The sequence below is a fragment of the Aspergillus pseudoviridinutans genome (genome assembly GCF_018340605.1).
Source record: "Aspergillus pseudoviridinutans IFM 55266 DNA, scaffold_8, whole genome shotgun sequence".
NCBI lineage: Eukaryota > Fungi > Ascomycota > Eurotiomycetes > Eurotiales > Aspergillaceae > Aspergillus > Aspergillus pseudoviridinutans.
The window spans coordinates 1,397,726-1,422,816 of record NW_025091288.1 but is presented as its reverse complement, the minus strand read 5'-3'; the positions used below and the strand labels follow the sequence as shown (position 1 = coordinate 1,422,816).

The following is a 25,091-nucleotide window of genomic DNA, read 5'->3' as shown; positions in this document are numbered from 1 at the left end:
TGTGTTTACGGGCGTATTATGTATTGCACGAAAGTGAATGTACTAAACAAATTATGTACGGGGTGGCAATTTTTGATTATTCCAAAAACAATAATGGGCCAAAGCCGTCTCTTGTACCACCCCTTTTGGATGCTCTTCCATATTTTGGCCAACTCACCGAGAAATTGAGACTGCAATGATAAGCAGCGACATTATTTAAAATTATTTCTTTTTCCCATAGAGTTTTTTAGATTCATTGTCGGAATTCATTGTCGGAAGAGATCGATGCCCTTTTACGGGCAACCTACCAGGTAGGCCAGCAGCAAACATGCAGATCTAAGAGAGGTACTCGGTCGGTTATCCGAAACCGACCTCGGCTCTTTCGAAAATCGCGGGGAAGTCCACGCCGTCCACAGCTTCTGGCTTGCAGCTTGCAGCTTGCAGCGTGCACTTTCTGTCCGTCTGCCTTCTGTTAGATTCTTTCCCACTGAGTTTATTGAGCAATATATAGAATACTATATCATCCAACTGCCCCTCCCTGAATTGTGGACGTTTTTACGTGGAAGTGTTTGCGATTGGTTGACTTTCTCCGTTAATCAACATGAGGGCCATTCAGGTCAAAGAGTATGTCAAAGTACGTTGAGATCCGTCTCTGATCAAAATTAATTATTGAAGAATTCCTCTCTAACGGCAGTCTCAACTAGGGTCCTCTCGACCTCCGGGTCACCGAACTGCCGACCCCATCCCCCTCACAAGACAAGTACTTGATCGAGGTCCACTCGGCAGGAACCAACTTCTTCGACCTGCTACAGATCCAAGGCAAATACCAGCACCAGCCGCCGCTCCCCTGGATCGGAGGCGCTGAGTTCGCCGGCAGGATCCTCGCTGTGCCAACCGCCCAGAAGAAGACCCAATTCAAGGTCGGGGATCGGGTGTTTGGCGCGACGCAGGGCGCCTATGCCACGCATGTGCTCGCGCCCGAGGCGTCTCTGCTCCCCGTCCCTACTGGCTGGAGCTTTGAGGACGCCGCCGGCTTGTTTGTGACAGCACCGACCTCATACGGCGGTCTGGTACATCGGGCCAATGTGCAGCCGGGTGATTGGGTCCTTGTGCATGCGGCGGCCGGTGGAGTCGGGCTGGCCGCGGTGCAGATTGCCAAGGCTAAGGGGGCGACGGTGATTGCGACTGCGGGGACGGAGCGCAAGAGACAGGTCGCGCGGGAGTTTGGGGCGGACTATGTCATCGATTACCGCAACCAGAAGTGGCCTGAGGAGGTGAAGAAGTTGTGCGCGCAGCACCGCACAGGGAATGGGAAGGCGGGCGTGGACATCGTGTATGATCCGGTTGGCATGATCGATGCCAGTCTCAAGTGCGTGGCGTGGAATGCGCGGTTGCTGGTGATTGGGTTTGCGGCCGGAAAGATCGAGAAGGTCGCGCTGAACCGGGTTCTGCTGAAGAACGTCAGTCTCGTCGGCTTGCACTGGGGCCAGTACGCCAAATTTGAAAAGGAGACGGTAGGCATCGTCTGGAAGGGAATCTTTGATCTAGTGGCCCAGGGCAAGTTCAGAGGGACAGCCTTCACAGACGAAAGTTTTGTGGGATTGGAGAGTGTACCCAGAGCCTTGCAGGCTCTCGGAAGCAGAGAAACCTGGGGTAAAGTGGTGGTGAAGGTCATTGATGATGAAGCGAAGAGCAAGCTGTGACCTGTACCGCTGTTTAACTTTATATTCTTTTCTTTACTTGCAACAAGCCGAAATAAAACTGAACATATACGACATGTCTGCCCTTATGTATATCGCTCTATCAAGACTAATACGTCTATTCTCGGTAAATTGTGGATGTAGGTGCGCAAGGAGTCATGCTCTCGTAGAATGTAGAAAACGCGAGCAAACATGAACTATGAAGGCCCTGTTACTTCCTCTGGCAACTTTCAGATCATGAGAACTCGAAACGAGCTCTTACAAACCAGCTCCAGTCGGTCACAGTCACAAGACGTGACGTGTGGTGACTGTCCTTCGACAAGAAGGGTCCGTGAGAGCACGTCAAACGCCCTATCCTGGTCCTCGCGGATGGATAGAGAAGGGAGACTCGGACAGCTGGATTGTGGAGTTGCGCCGGTATGAGACAGTGTAGACTTAGGGGGTCGCACGATTCGCCAAAAAATCAAATACTATAGATCACTGATGTTCTGTGACTGCTGCTGCCGTGGTAAAATGCAGGTTAGTTATCCTTCCTCCGCCAGGTTCGCAACGAGAGGGTATTTGGAATCATTTGAATTGTATCCAGGAAGCTCATGGAATCAAACTGGTGAATTCATTCTCAGTGATTGAATCTACCAAATTGAGCAAGATAATCTCCAGCAGCATGAGCTGAACAGCTTCTCATTCTAACAAAGTTCGAAATTGACCCAGTCCGCAGTTTGCTCTGCGAGAGAGGGAAAATCTTGCAAGACACTCTCGCTTAGCGTCAGCTTAGTCAGATGCTTTGATCCGCTATCTTATCAACACGTGCCCATAATGATCAGAGATGGAAGCATCAGCATGATGTACTAGGAGTAACAACTAATAACAAGGAGCTGTAGTAGCCAAATAGAGAGGATGTTGGTGAAGTTCGTCTCATTGTATCTGAATCGTCCTCATAAATACTGGAACGGGAAGGGAATTTTCAGTCAACTGTTGGAAAGGGGCTTTCAAGGCACACCTGACTTGATACTGATCCTTTACGTCACTGCATGGTAACAACACGTCTTATGGGTCAATGCTTACAATAGATCTTGTCAAATAGTTTGCAATTGGGGAAGTCCGAGTCGGGATATATAGTGGGCCATTTAGATACTGAAGGTATACCTTATGTTTTGAACAATAGGTAGGATAGGGTGATTCTTGTCGAGACCCAAATGCATCCACCCATACGTCATGCCACTATTATCCCAGTTTGAGCCCCCACAGAGCTATCGCAAACATTATAAACAGTGCTTGATTTAGCGACGACAAGTGTCTGCTAGTATTTCCGCTGTAAGATTAATACGGCACCTAATTACTCACGTCGATCCTTCCTTGTAATGATCAGCCTCCGTCTGAACGCTCCTATTCTGTCTAAGCAAAGTGCGCGTATACGAACAATTGCTCGCAAAATGTCGACGTCCACAAAGCCTTCCAAGTTCAGTCATCTGCCTCGTGCAGCTTCGGGACCTCTGGAATGTCCATATGAGGTGAGGAAGAGCCAAATCTCCATTATCCTGCGTGATCCATGGATGGCATACTGATGTAGCCCGTCCAGGGCATGAGTGTCATACATAATCCCACATTTAATAAGGGCTCTGCCTTCACTGAAGAGGAGCGGAGGATTTTCAAGCTGCACGGCTTAGTGCCCCCGAATACGCAGACGCTTGAGGAACAAGTCCACCGTGCATATGAACAGTATAGTAGCCGAGGGGATGACCTAGCAAAGAACACTTTTATGGCCAGCATGAAAATGCAAAATGAAGTCTTGTATTTCAAAGTAAGTACCCTTATTCATGATTAGAGGGGAGAGCAGAGATTCGAGAAACATTCTTTCCTATGTCTACAGTTGATGATTGGGCTCGAAATCTCCTCAGCGACTAATTCTCTGTCAGTTGCTACAAACTCATCTGAAAGAGATGTTCAGCGTCATCTACACTCCAACCGAAGGTGGCGCCATTCAAAACTACTCACGTTTGTTCAGGAGACCAGAAGGCTGCTTCCTAAATATCAATGACCAGGACGCGATTGAAGAGTGCTTGTCCAATTTCGGTCGCGGTGAGGATGTTGATTACATCGTCGTCAGCGATGGCGAAGAGGTACCTATGATCTTTTTCATTCTCACAGCTACTTCATGCACGAGTCTGACAGGGTCAACTACAGATTCTCGGAATTGGCGACCAAGGGGTTGGTGCTATCCTGATATCCGTCGCCAAGTTGGTAATCACAACTATTTGCGCGGGAATTCATCCAAGTCGGCAGCTTCCAGTAGTACTGGACTGTGGTACAGATGTAGGGCTCCGAAACATCAACATGAGCGTCGCCTGCTAACACCGCTTGCAGAATCAGAAATTGCTTGACGATGAGCTTTACCTCGGCCTTCGACAACCGCGAGCTAGAGGAAAGGATTATGATCAATTTGTGAATAAATTCGTCAACACTGCTAGAAAGCTCTTTCCCAAAGCATACATTCATTTGTGAGTAGAATTGAGTCTCGTCTCCACGAGCAATTTGAAACGGCAAGCTAAGCGACTAACATCCCTTCGCAGTGAAGACTTTGGCCTGCATAATGCCAAAAGGCTTCTCGATGAATTTCGGCCACACATGGCCTGCTTCAATGATGATATTCAGGGAACCGGGTGTGTGACTTTGGCAGCATTAATGGCAGCTTTGCACGTCAGTGATGTCAAATTGCAGGACGTGCGCATCGTTATCTTCGGCTCCGGTTCCGCTGGGACAGGTATTGCACAGCAAATTGCTGATACAATCGTAACCGAGGCCCATAAATCAAAGGACGAAGCGGCAAAGCAAATCTGGTAAGCCTTCCGGGAAATTGATGCTGCGCCCATTTGCAACTTGCTGAACCTTTTCCAGGTGTTTGGACAAGCCAGGATTGCTAGTAAAGTCCTTGAGTGACCAATTGACGCCGGCGCAAAAGCCTTTTGCGCGCAGCGATGATGAATGGCCTGATGGGGAGAGAGATCTGCTATCTGTAGTGAAGAGAGTCAAGCCCCATGTGCTGATTGGGACATCAACAAAGCCAAACGCCTTCACGGAAGAGATAATCCGAGAAATGGCCAAGCATGTCCACAAGCCAATTGTATTTCCATTGAGTAATCCTACTCGGCTGCATGAGGCACAGCCCAAGGATCTTAACGAGTGGACGGATGGTCGAGCGTTGATAGCGACTGGGAGCCCGTTCCCACCAGTTGATCGCAACGGGGCAAAGTATGAGATTGGTAAGTACGGATTGTCAATATGGTAGAAATTTGCAGGACATGACATGACTCATTGAAACCCCTACAGCGGAATGCAATAACTCAACCTGTTTCCCCGGAATTGGGCTTGGAGCCGTCTTGTCTCGGGCACGCGTCCTGTCAGACAAGATGCTCGTCGCTGCGGTCAAAGCGCTAGCAGCTCGATCACCTGCGCTTCAAGATCCCAACAAGCCTCTCCTGCCCGATGTGGAGGAGGTCAGGGAAATCAGTGTCGATATTGCCAAGGCGGTGATCAAGACGGCAGTGGAAGAAGGGCATGCCCAGGAAGAAGGCATTCCCACCGACGACGACGACCTGGAGGAGTGGATTCGGGTACAGATGTGGGACCCTGTCTACCGTCCTCTCTCAAAGCCGAAGTAGGGGTGAAAGTTGCAGCACAAAATCGAAGATTCGGGCCTTGAATCTTACTGCAGAATGTCTAGACCACTTGGGTAAAGAGGCCGAGAGCTCAGCTCGGGCGACGCGAGCGACGGTAGTCAAACTCCAGTTAGATTGCTCTGTTTCCGTAGTGTCATGACATTGGACAAGCATAAAAGACCTGCAACCACTGATGTTCCCAATGATCCATTGTCAAACACTATCAAAGCTGTCAAACACCGGATATGTTTGGACTGAAGAAGCCTTGTGGAAGCCTGACAGGTCGTGCTCCTGGTTCCACAAATTGGCCGATTTATCCGCTCCAATAGCCATTGACCCTATCCATCGCCGGTTTTGGGTGACCAACATGGCTTAAACTATGGAGGCTGATGGCTCATGCAGGTGATTGCTGCGCCTCCTCGTGGGCACGGGATCCTACAGGGCTATGCCCCTCTGAGTCTCTACCCAACGGTCGTACAGCACGTGGAGTTGGGAGAGGCGAACTGTGATTTCATCGATAATTAGATAAATTTCGATTGATCCGATCTCCGGTTCTTAGTCGAGGAAGTTTATGGATGAAGAATTAATGATGCCATGATGGTGGTTTGATCTCTCGGGAAATTGAAGCTGTACGGCTGGAAGGCCCTTGGCATCGCAGATTGTAACCATGTTAGTCAATAGAACGGAGTAGGGAACTAATGGACGTTGGGGCTCAGGCTTTCCTGTGATCGAATCATCAAAGGACAAAGCGAGCATCGCCGGTTTTCTGGGCAAGTTGGAAGATGATGATGAAAGAATACCAAGAAATCCAAGAAATCCTTAATAATTAAGCCCGTCCGCTATCGCAGGTTACATCAGTGGGTTGCCCGTCATATTTATCTTAAACATTATCAAATTCTACCTCCATCAATACTGTGTTACGGCACCCTTTCCCTCCATATTGAGACTACGGCAAGTCTATTCGAGCATCTAGAACTCTTCTTTGCCAAGAAAAACAAAATTACAAGATGAAAATCGCCTACACAACGGCTCTCCTTTTTCTCTTGTCGTCCCCCAGCGTCACCTCCTACAGTATTCCGCAGTCGGATCTGGTCGCTCGTGATATAGCCCCAGTCGATTCATATCGAGGCCCAGATCTCGAGAAACGTCGAGGAGGAGGCGGCGGTGGACGAGCTGGCGGAAGCGGAGGATCCAGTGGGGGACGCAGTGGAAGCGGCGGAAGCAGTAGTTCATCGAGGTGAGCGGTTGCCAAGCTGCCTGTTATGTTCATAAACATCGAGGCTAACATTTGTTCTGCACGAAAGTGTCGGGGGACGTCCAGGAGGCTCTAGTAGCAGTCGCATTGGCGGATCCTACTACGCTGGCGGTGCCGCATCTTCATACAGGGCCGGCACGCGATCACCTCTGGGAATCTCTCCTTTCCTTTTGCCTGTCGCTGCACTGGCCATCTTTCCTGGTATCTGGCTCTACGGAGCCTATGCATATCCCTACAGTCATCATTACAACTATACAAATGAGACTTCCCGCCAAAACGAGTCATTGCCGGTAGTCTGCTTGTGTCAAGAATACTCGGATTGCGGCTGTGATGATAACAATAACAGCACCTACTATCAATCGCTGTTCAATGGCACTCAACCTGTGAATTCAAGTATCGCCAAGGTTGTCAATGCCAACGGAACCGAGACCATCTACATCAACGGAACTGAGCCGAATGCAACGACGCCTACGAGCTCGTCCACCTCCTCAGCTCCCGCGACAGCTCTCCTTGAGGCCAGCGGGTACTGGGTTATGGTCGCTCTGGTGGCTAGCATGGTCTGGGCGCTATGATGGATGTTCGTTCATGACCTTTTGGCCGATGGGCCACTTGCTCACTATGCTCCACATAATATTTCGTGTCGTTTTGCTCTTTCTGAATTTGCCCCTTTGCTTCCTGCTATATTTCCTTCCAGCTAGATCGGTTTCATGAGCGCTCTGTCTTAGCCTTTGCTGGACTTTGCTGTGGGAATATTGCCGAGTCGCTTTGATTGGTGGTCTTTTGCTTTGATTGGCACGAGAACCTTGATACCCTCATACGGCGTTGGAAAGTAAAATTCTTGATGCTTGTTTACTCACTTCGCTGGACATGATTACGATACCACATTCTATTGATTATTCACGAGAATCTTATTGTACGATAGATCGCAATGAGTTGCTCGCTTCTAATACGCGTTATATGATTATCAATCGCAGGACTCACGCTCGCAGTTTGGAGCTCCAAGGTAGGTAGTTTCCATAGATGATTGAGGTCTTTTCAGGTCTTTCATGCTCTGATCAATCTTTTAGAACTATCAATCGTTTTGCGCATTCGCCAAATATGGACCCTTCGCAATTTATCTATCACTTGGTTTCCTCCGAACTTCTTCTCCTCTTGTAGATTCTCCACTTCCATTGAAACCGACTAGGTATTCAACCCCAAGGACCGATCTATTTCTGTAGTCTGACTTCACTTGACCTCTTCAGGCTGTGAGCGGGCACTGCGGCACTGGCTCGCTTCTCCGAGACTAACTCTTACGATACTCTTTCTTCTCCACGCTGCTGCGCGACAAAACTGGTAAGACGACAAGCCTTGGACTACTCTTCCAAGCAGGATTCGTCATTGCTCGTTACCTAAATCATGTCAATTTCGACCCCCTAATGTTGTTAATGGCCTCTTGAGATCTCCCGGACAGCTGCAATTCGCGCTCTTCAGGCTTCATCGTCTCTTTTGGGTCGGCACAAGATCCACATTGCGCTATCGCATTAGCCTCCCCTCGGGATAACATGATCGACACGTTTTCCACGGAATCCTGGACTATCCCACGGCTAGCCCTGCAAATGGCTACGAACTGCAGGATAGAGTTCGGCTCAGAACTTCACGGATAGAGGCGTACCTTGCATCTCCTCTCAATGTCTACAAACTGCTGGCACAGAAAATCATCAGCGATTAAGGAATAATCGCTGAATACTTTGTCACCCGCACCGCAACGCAGTAGCTTCGAAGGGATCGACAGTTCGAAAATTATCGTGACGAACCCGAACATCCTCAACCATGGACGGCTTGACAACATCGCGCTAGACTCAAGCGACTTCGAGCCAAGCATACGCCTACGGCAACCGGATTCATGGCTGATTCGCTGCTTGTTCGGGCCATATATCGATTCTGGTATCGTTTGGTCGGTTCAAGAACTAAAGGTCTCCAGGATAGTCTAATGTCTATTCCGTACTCCGTACAGTCTAGCTAACAATTTAGTGCTAGGTACTGGTCAACCCCCCTTTTCTTTGCGCTTTATTATCATCGTCGTCTTCTCTTCTTCACTTGAGTTACCACTCACTGCTACAGACTTTGACTGCCTCAAGGCGTTGTCGTTCGTTCTTTACATTCTATACACACCAGAGCTGTCACTCGTTTCCAGCTCCATTCATTCTTTACTTCTTATAAACGAAAATATTGCAAAATTATCTCCTAAGCTTTCTCGCTTATCCAAAATCGATATACCAGCGCCCGACATCGACCGGCTTACTCCAAAAGCTATTTCTTCTTCCAGTATCGGTTTTGAATTGCAGCCTGCGCATCTCAAACTTCAGTCTTACACATCAATCATAAGATCAAGATGCATTTCGCCAAAGCTCTGCTGTTTACCGCTGCGGCTGTCGCGCCCTTCGCATCCGCTGCAGCGCAAGCTGAACCAACCACCACCATCACCGTCAAGGTGGTGAGCGTTGGCGCTTCTTCCACTCCTACACCATCCCCCACCAGCAGCGTCGTCAGCGTGACTCCAAGCAGCAGCAGCCCCTCCATTCGACCCACCGGTGGCATCTATCTCCCCAGCTCCGGCCGCTGGAACTCAACCAGCTCTTCGATCGTCAAGGTGACAGTTCCTGCCACCGTCAGTGGCCCCTCCCAGACAAACGCTGCTGCCTCCGCGATCTCGTCGGCACCATCCCAGGGCGGCGCCGCTTCCTCGATCAACTTCTCCGGCCCTCTGACTGCTGTTGCCATGGCTCTCGCTGGATTTGCCATGTTTTAAGGGGTAAATCGGAGTCTACCAGACCTCCAGCGCTTGAAGAGCCACAGTTGAAGCGATCTCCTTCATCTTCGGGATTGGGGGAGGCCGTCCATGATCGAGCATCAATGTTCGGATAATGAGGAAGTCGGACATATATTTTCCTATCTTACTTCGCCGGACGATCCTCGTCGCCCACCTTGTCATATATACATTTTCACCTGTCTTCTAATCTGTTTCTATTAAGCTCGACTCCGCCACGCACGCATTGTTTAAGACTTTATGATCTGGGCGGGCTGATCTGTCATTCATCACTTCACCTTCACGTCCTCAATCTTATGTCTGTCTATACCCTTAATTTGTCTCTCAAGAAGCTCTGGCCTCTTGTCTCTTGAATTCAATGCTCTTCACTACTATTCCACTAGATTTCTTCATTATGATAGAGTACTGATGGTTCTACCACGTCACTTGTTCCTATTGTCTTTGTAGTACTTAAGTACCCCATACGGTGCTTAATATGACATAACCGGCTAACGTGCAGAACCTTGAGTCAGGATACATGAGCATACACTCAATGCTATGCTATAAAACAAGCCAAGTATGGGGATCAATCCCGTGCTTACGCTCGCTGTAGTATACAGAGAGCACAATGAAGATCGGCCATAGGAAGGAGAGGAATGCAAATTATTATGTTACAACGTGCAAGAATATACATCAGCGCTGCAGATGTTCGCAGCATCTTATGAGTCCCTGTAGGTAGCTTCGTATCTGTTCAAGCCGGATGAAGTTAGCCAGTTCTTCAGAGAATTGGAACAGCGATCACATACCTCTTTCCTCTGAATGCCCACAGACCCCAATTTCCGCAAGAAACATCGTGAGGGTCCAGGTCGTTTAGATCCCAACGCAGACTACGGAAGATATTTTCGCCGGGCTCAAGTAGTATGTCGAATTCACCAGCACATTTCTCGCGAACCCAGCTGATATCCCTCTCCATATCCCACTGTGTGTACCCAGTGGTAATGATGGGGACCTTGGTCTCCAAAAGTTGTGGCAGAGTTTCTTCCCACTCATGAGAGCTCGCAGGGTGCCCAAGGCCCGGATGGAAAAGTACAAAGCAGTCCAGATACGGGTCAAACGGCTGAAAGTATTGCGCTTTATACATGGTGTGGAAGTAGTCAACGTAGGTTGTGATCTTCAACTGGCCACCGAGTCGATCCTCCACAATGCCCCCAAACGGATTCTCGGGGGTCCGCTCAGGAAGTGGGAACTCGGCGTCACGGTTGGCCATACTTTCAGGTCCAATGAAAATCAAGTGTATCAAGGACCGCGGGAAAATGTAGCTCAACTGCAGCCAGACGTCGCGGGGAAGGGATGATTCCGCACGCGCACCTAGGATGAATACTCGAACTGGGGGTGCTTTCAGGCGCAGACCTTGGATATCGACACCCTCTCCTGTCTTTGGAGGGTGCAAGGTATATCGAAGAGCTGGAAAGAAGAACGGTCAACTATTTGTACAATTTGCAGGCAGCTAGCTGAGCACGGAAGAGGTGCAGCTTACCGCTAACGCTCTTGAGTCCTTCGGTAGTCAGTCGGCCTCCCTTTCGAACGCTGTAAGGACTCAGCTCATGCAGAACACTTCCGATCGTCAGCGGGTATGTAAGCATTCTGGTCACTTGTCGCATGCTTCGGTCATGATTGATCGCATCAAATTCCCGTGTATAAAGGAAAGTGTCCCAATTGGTCATGTTAATAACGAAGTTGTCGTCCTGCAACCCTGGGTAGGTGAACTCGGGGAAAAAACGCCCGGAATGAAGATCGTGGTCATCCTCGTTGATTTGTCTGATAGTGTCACAGATCTCCAGGTGCGCCTCGAAATCATCCATCCAGTGTTCCTCGGAACAGTAGATGGGAACGCCACAATCGGGGCACTCAAAGTGAGAGTGGGCTGGAGGCAGTGCGCTTTCGGGGCTCTTCCGAGACTCAGGATCATGAGGCGAGAGAGCTGCACGAGTCTGCTGATGACTGGGATGCGGACAAAAAGCATTCTGTTTGATGAACGCCGCACGCTGTCTAATCGCGGGTGCAGGGGACTTCGAGAAAGGGTGAAAGAGGTTGTTTGGTTTCAGCAAAGTTCTTGCCTCCTGCGCTTGGCTCGACGAGGTGGACGAGGCTCGGTGCGCTAGCGGCTTTGCAGTTGGAGAGGCAGCAGACAAAGGTGACAAKGATGGGCATGACGTCCGTTTCAATTGCCCCTGGGAGGATTGAGGTGGAAAGCGATTGTTGCCCTTCGAACCAAATCTTCGGGAGAAAGAAGAGGGCGAGTCGAGTGGTCCCGGCGACTTAACCACAGTTTGCAATCGAAACGTAGAACCTTGAATAGAAACTCTTCGCTGGAGGACCTGCAGACAGCGTCCGCAAGTATATTCGCCAGGCATGTCGACTGTCGCGGCGCTGAATGGACGGCGGTTGAGTACACATGTTTGGAAGCTGTAATTTCTGGCCGCCGAGAATGCCGTCGTACCACGTGATCCAGATAGATCGTTAAAGTCATAGGTATGTTCAGTTCGGTGCTATTGCTAACACATTCCCTCAGCAAATATGTTGAAGCTGTGTATGTTAGAAATCCATTATCCAGATGTTAATGCACCAGTAAGACAAAGAGCTAATAAGTGCAATGGTAACTTCAGGACTATTGACTTCTGGATTGAGTATAATGAACAACGTATCACAATCTACAAGAGTATGGGTGATCTCCAAGACATCCACTTCCCCAAGCCACGAGTGAGCGTCAGAAGATATCTTCGCTGGCACTCCAGTCATGTCTTTCTCTACATTCCCAATACTTTCCATTGTGCGCCCAATATTCCTCTCCAGTGATCGGGCATTTAGCCCTGGTGAACCACTGAGGGCGGTACTCCTCGCCTCTAGCCTCCCTCTCCCGACGTTTCGCCCGCTGCTTTTCTTCAACGCGATGTTTTTCATTGGCAGCCAAGTCGTACTCGCCGTCCTCCATTGCACGCTGATCAGGGCGGAGTCGCGTGTCAGTAGGCGGGAGATGTTCTTTCAACCCTTCCGGAAGAGCATTCAGTGTGATGACAAAGGGTGTCAGGTTGAAAGGAATTCCACTTGGCCGAGGATGGCTCTGCCAAACCAGAAAGGTCTTAGCCGATTCCGGATCCTGACCGGACACCTGCGCTTCGAACCCAGGGGTATGGCGTGCGTAGATTTTATCATTCCAGCGCCCACCAATACTCCATCTCGGTGATCCGTCGCGATCAACGACTTTGCCAGTCACCTGGTACGCCGAAGACGCCTTCCAGCCTCTCGGTTTGAAATCCAGGTAGCAAACCTCGCCGGTAGTCCAGTTTTTGATTTCCATCAGACCGTAATTGTCGACAGTGGGATTGCCTGTGATAATGCCAATGACAGACGAGGTAACTTTCTTCCATGTGTAAAGCTCCTCTCCGCCTGACACGGGACGCAGTTTCAGAAACCAGGTTCCAAGGAGGTTGATATCGAATGATTTGCCGTAGAACTTCGACTTAAGAGCTGACTCTCCCTGTGGAAAGAAGTTTAGAAAGAAGGAAACGATAGCACAAGAGGGAGAGCTATTCAAATCTTACCCAATAATCCCATTTCGGTGACTCGGCCCACGCTGCGCCAATCGGTGGGTGGTGGCTAACCTGCTCAATGAAGAACCGATATCCCTTGTCGGGCCGCGCATATTCGAAGGTCTCTCCGAGAAGAGGATTGAAAGGCTTTGCCACACGGCCGATTGTTGAAGCATACTCGCTCGCTGCGTAAGCAGCTACATACACCAAACGCTCCATTGAGTCGGATCGGTCAGCCGCGATATCCAGAAGGTCAGCATATTCTAAGTCCTCCGCCACTCGTTGAAGCAAAGATGTCGGCTCATTGAAAGATACTGGTAGAGTCATCTTTGTCATATCCTTGCCGATCATGGATTTCAGAATTCCCTAAAGCATAACCTTAGATTGTTTCAGTCCTAACTTGAGCAGGTACCCGCGATAACTTACCCACAAGGAAATTTTCGGTCTATCATCGTTGTCCAGCTTGAGTCTCGTGCGTACAGGCTCTTCGTAGCCCTTGAAAGAGGGGACTATCACGTTCCGTTTCACAGCTCGGAGTTCAGTGCTTTCTAATTCTGGCTTTTCCTTTTCTTCCTCGATCACTTTCGAGGTCGTCATGTCTTCCACCTCTATCTCGCCAGCGTCGATAGCATCAAAAAATTCATCATCATCGTCCGATGCAGAATCGTACAGACTGCTGATGCGAGAGAGGGCCGACATCTTGCGACGCAGAGACTTCCCAGACTCCTCCTCCTCGAATTCCGTCACGTATTCCACGGGCTGTGCAACTTGTTCCTCTGCTTCATCTTCGCCAACACGGCTGTCTTCCCCAGAGACTTGTATGCGGGACGGAACCTTGCTACCACGACGGCTGGTGCGCGCGGACACGCTTTCCAGAGCTTCTTTGAGAGCTCGCTTCGTACGTCTGCGTTTCTCTTCGGATTCCCCCATCTTCGATTGCAGTTCTTCGTGCTCCTGTGCAATGCGCGCCATGCTTTCTTCCCACATTTTGCGAAGATAAGCCTCTCGGTTGAGTCGATATTGCCAATAAGAATCGCGATCCCGCGATATCTTGAGAAGGTTTTGGACCAGACCTTGCAGGCTGCTTACAGCCGCCTCATAAGCTACAAGGGCTTGGCTAACGGAGGAGTCCGAGATTGGCACGTTCGGGTCCTTCGATTTCTCGGCTTGCAACGCAGAGGCGACGTTGGCCAGAATCTCGAGTTGAAGTTTTGCAGATTGCGCCGTGATGTTCAGCGCATCTTTATCGGAAGAACTGATATCGCGACTAGACGCGTACTCGCCATAGTCGTCCTCGTCGCCTTCGCCATCCGGCTGGCTAGTTACATGACTGACCACCTGATTGACCTCGTTCTGCAAAACACTCTGGTCGTAAGAACCGTGTATTGAGGCTTCCTCATCTGCAGGTACGCTGTCAAGGGTTGTACGAGATGCATATGTGGTGAGTCTGTGAGTGCTACCACTTGGCACGCTTAGAGAAGACGGTGCTAGACCTTTCCCATTTGACTTGGTGGCGGCCAGGTTCGGGGATTCGGATGCAGTCTCTGTTGGACTCCGGCCTTCGATCTGGTCCATCTTCGCCTGGCGAAGTGCCTCAGCATGTCTTGTCTGGCGTTTCTGTTCCTCCTTGGCTTCGTCTTTCGCCCATTGTATAGCGTTATTCAAGGTCCAGAACCAGCGCTTAGCCTCCACGACATGGTTCGCTTTGAGATGATATTTGACGGACGACTTTCCATGTATTTCAAATCGCGTCTTGTCCTGCGCGTCCATGCTGAGCCTAGCGATCTTCATATTTATCGCGCCGCGACAAGCAGAGCCCGCATCGTCTGAACGAAACGTCAGTTTCCCGTGGTTTTCAGAGGAGGGACACCAAAGATAGGTCTACCTTGATGTTTGTAGTAACTCAGGACGCCATCTTCAAGCACGAACCATCGCAGCTTATATCCACTGGTATAATTCGTCCATTTCTTTAAATAGCCTCTCATTTCACGCGCATCTTTGCCCGCGAGCGGCGCCTCACCTGCGCCTGACCGTCCAGAGACACCTTGAGCGGGGCTGCTGCCGAGGATGGCTTTCTCTTGAATGCCACGCTGTGCGATAACTGCGGCAGGAGATCTTTTGACAATGGCACGTGTCTTATCGTCTTTCGTAACATCTTGAGGTAGCTTACCTTTCTTATCGCGCCGAAAAGGATCAGCTCCGTGCATCAGGAGAATCTGGATGAGTCTCGTATCTTTCTTTCTAGCGCCTTCATGCAGTAAGGTACCCCCGGACTGTGCGGTAGTCGGGTCGGTGACCAAGTCCAGGCTGTTCACATCTAATATTCCCTCCACGCGCGGCTCTTCCAATACCTTCTCAAGATTATCGTAATCGCCTTGAGACACAAGGGACTGAATTTCTTGCGTCTTGCTGTCAATAAATAGAGATCTTGCAAGCTGGAGCTGCTGAAATATTTCGGGGTTACGCGCAACATCAAGGGCAGTCTGGCCTCGATAGTTGACAATCGAATCATTCACGGATGGACGATTTAACAACTCGCGCACTAGAGGTCCTCTTCCTAGCTGGGCCGCAAGATGAAGAGGGGTATTCCCATCCCGATCGCGGGCGTTGATATCCAGGTCATCTCCCAGAGACAAGACGAATTCGACTACCTGCGGCTCTGCACATTGAATTGCTAAATGCAGAATCGTTGTGCCAGTCAAAGCGCCTGCCCCTTGAGGTTCCCTGGTCTCCTTAATCGCTTTCGATATCGCATTTGTGTCCCCGCTCCGCAGAATCTCGAATAGTCGAAAGGTGCGCACGGATTGTTCAAGTGTCATGCTTCCCATCGCTGAAGGAGCTAGAGTTGGAATTTTCTCGACATTTTCTGTGCTGTGATTGGAGCCGGTTGGCTCAAGAGTTGTCTCCGAGTTCATGGGAGGTGAGTTTGCCTCTTGCGGTGACTTTCGGCGGTTGCTATTCTTATGTGACAGCAGCGAGAAAGAGGAGGTGCTGTTAACCGGAGAAGACGCGCCAGACTCAAGCGAACCCGTTTCACGGCCAGCCAGATCGTCGTTGATGTCTTTTGATTTATCGCGATGTAAAATTGCAAGGGCCAGCGCACTCTTCGATCGTTTGTGTCTAATATGGCGTGTTGAGTCAGTACAGTGGCCACGTCGTGGGATCATTTATGGCGAGAAGAGAGAAAGCGAATGTGAAGACAATCCAGACAGGTACGTTCCCTGAGCAGCTCCGAAGCCAAGCACCTCTAAAGGGCGCCCAGCTCAATCGAAAACAAAAATGACACAGTATCTCCAGGGAACGGTTCACGGAAAACCGAGGATATCAGTCAAGAGGAACTCACCCTTCGCCCCTTTCCGTCATTTCTCTATCAGCACTAAACGAGGCTCCTAGATGGATAGAGGAACTCGAAGCAGCGGCATAGACTGTTTAACAATAATAACGAATCAATCAGAACTTTGTAGTTTTATGAGCTCACGGGTTTATAGTTAGTATAAGTATGTAGTATGTATATATATGTGGTTGACGGGCAGTGGGGAAGCGATAAGGAGTACCAAGTACTTTGGTTGAGCTGGAAAGGAAACGTTCCCGTGCCTTGGCGGTTTTGATCGCAGAAAATAATTCACATGCATAAGGAGACATTCCAGCTTACGACCGATTCCTGATCTAGAGAGTGGTTAAGGTAGCCTCCTGGGCTTGAGAAGGATTTTTTAGAGACAAAAGAAAATACGGAAGAGGCTTGCGCAAGAATGGAAAGAAGCTGTCGAATACGCGAGCATGCATGATCATATTGTACAATGATTAGGTACCGATTCCAATGTCTATATACGAGTACATGCCAAGTATGTCAGCTTAAGACAAATATGAAAGCCGTCCTAGCTGTCATGCAATACGAAAAACTGCACACTTCCTCATTCACGGGTCTCTCCGCTGACCACAACGATAACACTTCCAAGCTGTCGTCTGAGATCCTCCTTGTCAACATCATGAGTATCCTCCACTTCTCCCCACATATCAGTCTGCCACCTCACTTCAAGACTGGATGCTTCTGCTGCCTCTTCGATGCCAAACTTCTTTTGTCCTGATCTTTGCAAGTGTCGGAAATTCTCACTCCATTCGACGACCAGTCGAACAGCAACCAACAGGCTCTTGCTAGCAACAATTCCTCTTTCTAAAGCAGCTAGATCGTGCGGTTTCAGCGACGAAACCCATTGTTTGATTATGTCCTTCGTAGCCCGGGGCTGAGACACCGGCAAAATGCTGTCCGCGTCAAGAATGGGTACAATATCGACACCAGGCCACACCTTTGTGCCTAGAAAGGCGATAATATCCTTGGCCACTCTCATCTGAGCTTCTCGAAGGCTTTCAGGCCGCTCTCCACTTTCTTGAGACTGCTCGCCAGCGTATGGATTTCTGTCGGGCACCCAGCACAGTAGAGTATCGGTATCCAGATAGCGCATGGCGAGTTTCACAACCTGGTCCCTCGTGGTAGTCTCGCCCCTTGCGTCTTCTTGTGCAATATCTCCCGCTCGCGCAGTCAACGAGGTCAACGGAATAAGATGATTCTTCAAAGCCTGCCGTGCGGACGTCATAACATCCCACTCGAGAGCAATAGCATGTGCAAGATGCGGTTTCGTCGAAGGAATGGATAAAATATCTTTCGTGGGCGTCCGAATCGGTCGCGTGTCTAGCGAAACCTGGTACTCCCCATCTACACACGAAGGAAGAGACGAAAAGGTCAGCTTGATGTAGGTCGGAACGGAAGTTAACAATCCGCACAAAAGAAAGGGTGAGGTACCTGGCTTTTTCCTGACATCGACAGTTTTCCAAAATCGCTTCTCGAGAGTCGAGGATGGTTTTGACACTTGCGCTTGTGGCTTGCCTGCATCATTCACGTCTTTTCCTTCTTCGGTCGGACGACCGAATTCTGGAGCTGGCAAAGGGGCTTTTGGAGGGGGTCCATGGGCAGTGATAGGATGGGCAACTGCAGCTTTCTGCGAGATGGCATGAAAAGTTCGATAGGACGTCGTAGCTCCACGCTGCCCGGTGGCCGAAATAAGCCTGCAGGAGAGAACTGAAAATGCGGCTCGAGGGAGAGTTGGCATGGCAGCTTGAGGGTTGCTTGCGCAAAATCCAAAGTGGAGAGATATACACGACGATTAACGCGTAAATATCTTTGTTCCAGACGTCTTTGCCAGTAATCAGTACTAGTTAAACTTTCAACTTCTAGAAGGTTAATCTCGAAGATAGATTACCTGCTTAGTCTCCTGTGAGAGTGCCAGTAGCTGGTTTTCGACGTATCTTTGCTTTTTCCTTATCCTTGTCAGTTATCGTTACGGTGGGTCAATCCAGATCGCCGTAGACTGGACTGCACGCCACATTCTCCGGTTCTCCGCAACTCAAGGCTCAAAGGCATAATCCTAGGTCGAGTCCCCAGATGGTCGCTGGAACTACACGTTCTCATTCGAATCGTAATCGCACCAGATCATTAAATATTATTGTGGAACGGATGACCAACTTGACCGCTGCTAGTTTTGAACAGTCCGCGGAAAAACAACAAATCGACCAAAGAGCACAGACATATCAGTGAGCCTCCCGGTTGCAATTTTGAGGTACCCAATTCAGAAATAGCACAAGAATCATGCGACAAGTCAGAAATACAGTGACCCAAGCAATGAACAAGCCCTCCCATGCTTTTTGCTATAAATTACACGGAAAAAGATACCCTTTAAATGCCAAAGCGAGTCAAACATGTGTATGCGTTTGAGGAACATTTCTGTGAAAATCGTTCTGTTGAGCCGACTGCGAAAAGGTGAAATCTGTACTCAGAGAAGAGAGGGATATATTTTGAGGTGATAGGAAAAAGAAGCTGCGCCCAGCATTGGCTCACGCCAGTGTTGGGTCAGAAGAGGGATAGGAAGGGACGAGGGAAGTGTAAAGGTTCCCAGAGAGCAAATAGAAACCAGCATCGCCGTGCTGGCACCAGAGGGCTTCTGTGTAACGAGTTTGAAACTTCTGCGCGATTACAGAAGTGGAGCCGAAAACCGATCAAGGGAATCCCGGTGTCATTAAGACATTCCATCGTAAGAATGATCTTCGGCATCATGAGAAGACGAAAGGAGGAAGGATGAGAGACGAGGATGGCAAACAGAGAGCATTTCAGATATTATCAGTGCCGCTTTGCTCGTGCAGATGCTCGGTTGAAAAGAGCTGATTCGAAGGGAGCGTGTTGCTATCGCATAAGAAGCAGCAAAGTCCTATCGTAGCGGGAGCTTTTCTGACCCATCCAATAAGCACTACGTCCTTATGCTATGATAGCCTTGGGGTGCAGTAAATGTTGAGTGCCTTATGGCTGGGACCTCGAGCCATGTTGAAGCAACAGGGGCGGATCAGTTAGGAGAGACTTCCACCCGATGAAGGAAAGGAGCACGGAGAGGATGCGCAAAACCGCGATGATTGAGTTATGAAGTTGGGGTAGTACGGCCGCTTCATACGGTCAATATCCGTCCGTCTCTTCATGCGTTCTGCATCATAGTCATCGGCACCATCTCTGCTGCCCCACGTGGTCTGCGAGAGGAGCACAGGCTTCATGTTAGCCAGATTCGTCGTAAACACCAGTAGAGGGATTGATTGTTCAAAGCGTTGTGGGGGTCGTTTTCTCGGAAAGGAAACACAAACTCAAATACACGGAGKGGGAGACAAAGGGATAGCAAGTAACGCCTATAACCCGAGCTAAACGAGGGGGTGGAAGAAAGATCAACAACAAGTGTATTAATTCCTGTGGGCAGGGATCATGAACAACGCAGTTATGTCGATGAATGACAAAAAAAGGAAAAAGAGTAAGAAAGAGAAAAAAAAAGGGAAAAAATAGATTAATTAAAAAGGCAAAAAAAGGGAGGAAGAGAAAAGAAATCGTGTGGCATCTGAATTTCTGGACACAGCAGGCTCGAGTCCGCTCCATGCATGGTGCAAGCGGACAAACTTTTGGAAATGGGAAACTTACCACATTCAGAGTTAGCACCGCATACATCTTGATTCCTCCGTGGAAATAACCAAAAAGGATAGAGACGGGCAGAAGCAAAATGTCCACCGGATACCGGATGTAATGTCCTAAGAGTTTGATGAATTTGCTAATAAACATCCATACTCCTAGGGCTTGCATTGCTAGAGCATGCGAGTTTCCTTCCCATGAAATGGTGGCTTTATGGCAAAGGAAAAGGAGCAGCAAGTCACCTAAAAGCGCTGGCGGGGACAGCGTTGTCAGATGGACAGCGTACGCACTCCAAGGTTGGCGACTTGAGACACAGACCCTCAAACGTTAGCGTGCGGCTTCAAACGAGGCGCTTGGGGGTTCTCTTTTTTCTTTCTTTTTCTTTTTCTTTTGTGGGGGGGGGGGGGGGGGGGGGGTTATGTACTTTGCCAAATACGGAAGTGTCATCCATATCCACCCGGGAATCAATACAGATGCGTTGACTTGCCAGTAGAACTCCAGTCCGTTTGAGGTTCCTGAGCCAGTGCAGCAGGCCTTTTCTCGTGCGGATCTTGATTTCTGGCGGATAGCACGCGTTCAAACCTGATTGCAGGCCAAAGACGTAGGAGCAAAGGAGGGTGCAAATGGGATAAGGGAAGGGATGATAGGAAGCGGGAAACGGAGAAGTAAGAAAAGCAGGCAATACTTACTACCAAATATGTTTTTCATGGAACATACTGGTGAGGTTGCTTCTCCAGTTGCTTCTTGACCATCGCGCACACTGCTTCAAAAATTTTGGATTGTCTTCCAAGGTTGTCAAAACTTCAGCTTCGGGATGGTACTGCATGAATGTCTCCCAGCCGTGTGATACCATCCAGCGCGTGATGAAATTGTCATCATCTGCATTTAATTGGTATTTACCAAACCACCACTCCTCATTCGTGAAGGCATATGTGAAGCCTTCGTCTTGAAGAATGTGAGTTTTGTACGCAACAGTCCGACCTGACATGCAGGGTAATCCACCATCCACATGCGTGGTGGCTGCGCAATCAAAGTTTCGGCGCTCCAAGTACAGAGCTCCCAAAAATCCCCAGATACGTTGCGAGAAAGTGGGCGCAATAGCACGACGCAATCGCTGACAAGTGACAACTCCGCCGTATCTCTCGTCTTTCTCGAAAGGGGCGAGAATCCAACGAAGCACTGTACGTGGCCAGCTGACATCGTCATCAGCAAATACCGTGATGGCCGTGCGAACCTCCGGAATAGCTCTTGTCATTTGGCGACGTTTGTTGGGGTGGGTCACGGTGAAAAGACGAATTCTCGATTTGGAAGCAGGCATTTCACTCAGCATCTTTTCGGCCTTCTTCCTATTCGCTTCAATAGTCACCAGTAGAAGTTCATATGGATGATTGTCGAGGATCGTTCTGATCGTCTCGACTAATTCGTCACCACATCCCTCCAATGTTGGAAGGATAACAGTCACATCTTGCGCTGTAAGTTTCGGGTTTTCCGGTGGAGGAATTGGTTTGAAAGTCCAAAATGAGACGAGATTCACAACCAGACGAAAGTAACGGTAGAGGCTGTAAGAAGAGAAGTGGTCAATAAATCTAGATTCTCCCTTGGATAGAATTTCCAGGGCTGAGGGGCATGATTGACGTGTTTACTTACAAAAGAGCAATAAAGGCTCGCATGAATGGGAAAGCCATGACTGACAGCCAACCAACGAGGTCTTCCTTGCTATCAATTGAGCTTGCCCCAAATATTCGCTTACTAGCTCTATCTTTCAAACAGCCCTTCTCCTCTCCCCATAAAGTGGCTGCGAGCGGTAGACAAAGCTCACAGAACTGCTGGAGCCAGGTAATATAGCAACTGTCGACCTTTTTGCCACCACTTCAGCAAAACAATTGTCACCGACAAAGGACGAAGTCGAAGTGAGGCGAAAAGACCAGGAAGGAAAAAGAGTGTGACTCGCCTTCCTACCTGTGCAGGAGTGAGATAAAGGACCAACAGTGAGAGACTGAAAGAGAGAAAGCGAGAGAGGCGAGTTAGAACGAATGTCTACTTGAGAAAGATGTGCTGCCAGAGACTGGAAGGAGAAATCTTCCGGCTTAATTGGTTTCTGGGAACAGTAAAATAAGTGAGAGACATGCAACATTGGCAATTATCATTTATGCAGAAGTCCGTGACAGGGAAAACACATGTTTGTTCGCAGTCCAGTATCTTAATAGCTTACAAAGTCAGTTACTACGACTACATTCTTTAGAACAGAATCCACAACAGAAATAGAAAATAACGATTAGTGTCAGCGAATGGGAAGCATGTATTACTTGTGGGCTCTAGGTCCTTTGTCTTTTTGAGTGTCATGCAGGTTGTATTTTTGCCTCGTGCGTCAGAGACCCTGGATCTAGATGGACTGATGGACTGTTGGAGCATAATGAGGGTGGAGAAAGGATTGGCAGCGGTCCATGCAGCTAGTAGTGTATGCAGTGACATGGAGCAGGTCTTTTTAGGAGTGGACGGTGGGTGTGTAGTCAAAAGGAGAAATGAAAATGATAATTAAGTGGAATGAAAATACTAATAAGACCACACTGACCAATTACGATACCTACCTTAATGTACAATATCTAAGTAGTCAGCCTAGGTAGGTACTACATACTAATTAGCCTGGTAGTGCCTGTATTGGATAGATAGTGGTGTTCCAAACTACCTATCGCGGCTAGGAGATGCGAGCTTAGGGAGCAGGGCTATGATATTTTAGCACAGAAATTGGTGCACTGACTAGGACATTTCCGAGATAAGTACTGATACTTACTGTCAGCTGTCAGCATGGCTTAGGCGACCCTACTCCGTGTCTGTGTATCACCAGTTATACCTACCTTAGCTACCTTGGGTCTTTTGCTAGTTTCTGTGGTCTCTCCCTTTCAACTGCAAATACATAATAAAAAGTGCGCAGGAAGTAGTCAATATTGATCTGCAACCAACTCACATATTATCTATGCATACTGATTCTTCAATTAAGTAGCCTGACAAAGTGATGAGCAAATGAGGCCAATTGACCGACTGGCGAACTAACTCACTAGTGCTAGGTACTATGTAGAAAGAAGAGTGGAGGCCTTAATAGCTATTGGTTGTCGGGTGGTCCATGCCTTCCATTGCTCTTAGGACTCTTAGGTCTTTATAATCATAACACATTTTATTACCCTTCATTTTATGATTTTGATTCTCATCATCTCATTACTCATTCTAAGGTCTATTGTATTTTAGAAGAAGTGTGTTCGCTGGCCATTATATTATTTAGAAACTCAACCATATCTAACTTGATTAATAAATTCATAAATGATGCTTGCCACTGCAGTTACAGAGTAAACAAAAGATAAGGAGTAATAATACTCCCTGTATATGAAACACCTTACTACTGTAACTAAATCCATATGATTATCCAGAGAACTAACTATAAGCTAATGTAAATGCACATCCGCCAGTCCAGGAATGGTGCTACTTACTACACATAAATCACACCAGTTTAATTTTTAGACATCCTCCTTGGTAGTGCCATAGACACAAGAGCAAAGGTGACAGAGCAAGATATGAATTGAAAGAAATTAAGGAGCGCATGGGATTTTTCAATCTCTTTTCCTTTTATTTTACAACAATAAAATGGGAAAAGAGGAAAGAAAGAAAAAGAGAAGCAGTCACATGTAACATTATACATCTGATGTCTTGTCTTCTCAAAATACCATGTCTGCGATCCAACCACATCATTGATTTATTCTTCTATTATCAGCTGTTCCAGATGACTCAAATGGTTAAGTTTGGCTCAGAAAGCATTGTTTGGCGAGTTATGGCACACGGACATCGACTGTGGTGTGGACCTGTGGAGTGGTTTCGATTAAGACTTGCCAGCCTGATTCTATTTATCCTGTATGGAGTCCATATTCAAAGTTTATCCTTCCAGAGCTCAATATAATAGGGCCAAAAATGTGAAATGACATCAGGATAGGAGAGGCGCAAAGGTGGAATGTTTGCGATTCGGCGAACCCAAAGAATTGGATTCAGACAACCTGCATGCCAGGAGCAGGGCTAGATTTGAATTACGAATATTCCTTACACCAGATAAGCCTAGGTTTTGCCGCACCTGCTGGACCAGTATCCAGGGGAAGAGCCTCCTGAGGTGAAGTCTGTATATCAAGAGTTCAACATTTATCACTGGCTGCTAAACACAAGGACCAACCATGGCACAAGCTGGGGGAGGCTCCGATGGACTTCACCATTATTAAGAACTCTATACTTCAAGTGGTAGCTCTTTGTTGATGGTGCATAACATTGTGAAAAATTAAGATTAGAATAAAGAGAAGATATGTACGTGAATTCATAGTAACTACTTGTAGCTCTGGAGAGCCACCTATTATTTGAAGTGTCTCGGCTGACTGATGAATATCAGAATGGAATTCAACCTTTACTGTCGGAAACCCCCTGTCAGCCAAAAATCATGTATTATCAGCATGAAGCTTGTGCAGAATGGAGCCAAGGCTTCTCAGAATAAAAATGTTCAGGAGAGAGGAGTAATGGTTATCCTAGCGGCGATCTCCAGTCCCGTGCTCTACAGCCACCACCTGCCACTGAATTGCTTGCCTGTGTGCTCTCTCGCTTTCTAGCCGTTCGGTTACTATGGAAAATGTGGGCCACGAAAACCTGGATGGCAATCATAGTACGTAGGTAGCTCCGGTGGAGTAGACTAATGTGCCTCATAGTCCGGAAGTAACACGGAGTCGACTGCCTTCGACGAGTCTAGTATTACCCCAGAGGCTGAATTCGTGACAGTCAGAAGAGGCTGGTTGATGAGATCTTTCCGGTCCCAAAGGCTCTTCCTAGGAATGAACTCGGAGTTCGAAGTTTGTTTGCAAGGCATGCCCTGCAAGGATGAGCAGAGCACTCATATTATTTGCGGGCCTAATTATACTCCATCTACAACATGACAATGCAGTGTAGCTCCTTCAATATCTACCTACAGAGTAAATGTTACTTTATATCCGGTACACTTCCTTTAGCATTAGCTTGGCCCCATTCTTACAATGGACTTTGACAGGTATTTGTAACACGATGTGTATTTATCCTTGGAGATGAAGCAAAGAAATCTTGGTTTGAAAAATAGC

The 25,091-nt window shown here is 48.4% G+C and overlaps 8 protein-coding genes across 8 annotated transcripts; 4 read left to right on the top strand and 4 right to left on the bottom strand.

Moving 5' to 3' along the window:
• Positions 1-580: 580 nt before the first annotated feature.
• Asppvi_010574 (NADPH:quinone oxidoreductase family protein) lies at positions 581-1,682 on the top strand (the record flags this gene model as incomplete). Its single annotated transcript, XM_043306416.1, has 2 exons — positions 581-613; positions 684-1,682. The coding sequence occupies 2 exons, from the start codon at positions 581-583 to the stop codon at positions 1,680-1,682; spliced, it is 1,032 nt and encodes a 343-aa protein (XP_043162351.1).
• Positions 1,683-3,040: 1,358 nt separating this feature from the next.
• Positions 3,041-5,338, top strand: Asppvi_010573 (NAD-dependent malic enzyme; the record flags this gene model as incomplete). The annotated part of the gene is made up of 8 exons (XM_043306415.1): positions 3,041-3,190; positions 3,259-3,480; positions 3,596-3,799; positions 3,864-3,992; positions 4,044-4,177; positions 4,250-4,516; positions 4,575-4,939; positions 5,007-5,338. The coding sequence occupies 8 exons, from the start codon at positions 3,041-3,043 to the stop codon at positions 5,336-5,338; spliced, it is 1,803 nt and encodes a 600-aa protein (XP_043162350.1).
• A 1,004-nt stretch (positions 5,339-6,342) lies between these two features.
• Asppvi_010572 (uncharacterized protein) lies at positions 6,343-7,162 on the top strand (the record flags this gene model as incomplete). The annotated part of the gene is made up of 2 exons (XM_043306414.1): positions 6,343-6,572; positions 6,640-7,162. 2 exons carry the CDS (start codon positions 6,343-6,345, stop codon positions 7,160-7,162), a joined length of 753 nt encoding a protein of 250 aa, XP_043162349.1.
• Positions 7,163-8,964: 1,802 nt separating this feature from the next.
• Positions 8,965-9,381, top strand: Asppvi_010571 (putative extracellular serine-rich protein; the record flags this gene model as incomplete). The annotated part of the gene is made up of 1 exon (XM_043306413.1): positions 8,965-9,381. The coding sequence occupies one exon, from the start codon at positions 8,965-8,967 to the stop codon at positions 9,379-9,381; it is 417 nt and encodes a 138-aa protein (XP_043162348.1).
• A 716-nt stretch (positions 9,382-10,097) lies between these two features.
• Asppvi_010570 (putative mRNA processing protein (Mss51)) lies at positions 10,098-11,792 on the bottom strand (the record flags this gene model as incomplete). The annotated part of the gene is made up of 3 exons (XM_043306412.1): positions 10,098-10,125; positions 10,185-10,842; positions 10,916-11,792. 3 exons carry the CDS (start codon positions 11,790-11,792, stop codon positions 10,098-10,100), a joined length of 1,563 nt encoding a protein of 520 aa, XP_043162347.1.
• A 353-nt stretch (positions 11,793-12,145) lies between these two features.
• Asppvi_010569 (OSBP family protein) lies at positions 12,146-16,331 on the bottom strand (the record flags this gene model as incomplete). Its single annotated transcript, XM_043306411.1, has 5 exons — positions 12,146-12,916; positions 12,981-13,334; positions 13,395-14,794; positions 14,854-16,088; positions 16,312-16,331. The coding sequence occupies 5 exons, from the start codon at positions 16,329-16,331 to the stop codon at positions 12,146-12,148; spliced, it is 3,780 nt and encodes a 1,259-aa protein (XP_043162346.1).
• A 548-nt stretch (positions 16,332-16,879) lies between these two features.
• Asppvi_010568 (ATP synthase complex assembly protein ATP12) lies at positions 16,880-18,073 on the bottom strand (the record flags this gene model as incomplete). The annotated part of the gene is made up of 2 exons (XM_043306410.1): positions 16,880-17,679; positions 17,767-18,073. The coding sequence occupies 2 exons, from the start codon at positions 18,071-18,073 to the stop codon at positions 16,880-16,882; spliced, it is 1,107 nt and encodes a 368-aa protein (XP_043162345.1).
• A 1,288-nt stretch (positions 18,074-19,361) lies between these two features.
• Asppvi_010567 (glycosyltransferase family 2 protein) lies at positions 19,362-21,644 on the bottom strand (the record flags this gene model as incomplete). Its single annotated transcript, XM_043306409.1, has 4 exons — positions 19,362-19,535; positions 19,972-20,078; positions 20,677-21,518; positions 21,607-21,644. The coding sequence occupies 4 exons, from the start codon at positions 21,642-21,644 to the stop codon at positions 19,362-19,364; spliced, it is 1,161 nt and encodes a 386-aa protein (XP_043162344.1).
• Between the last annotated feature and the right edge of the window lie 3,447 nt (positions 21,645-25,091).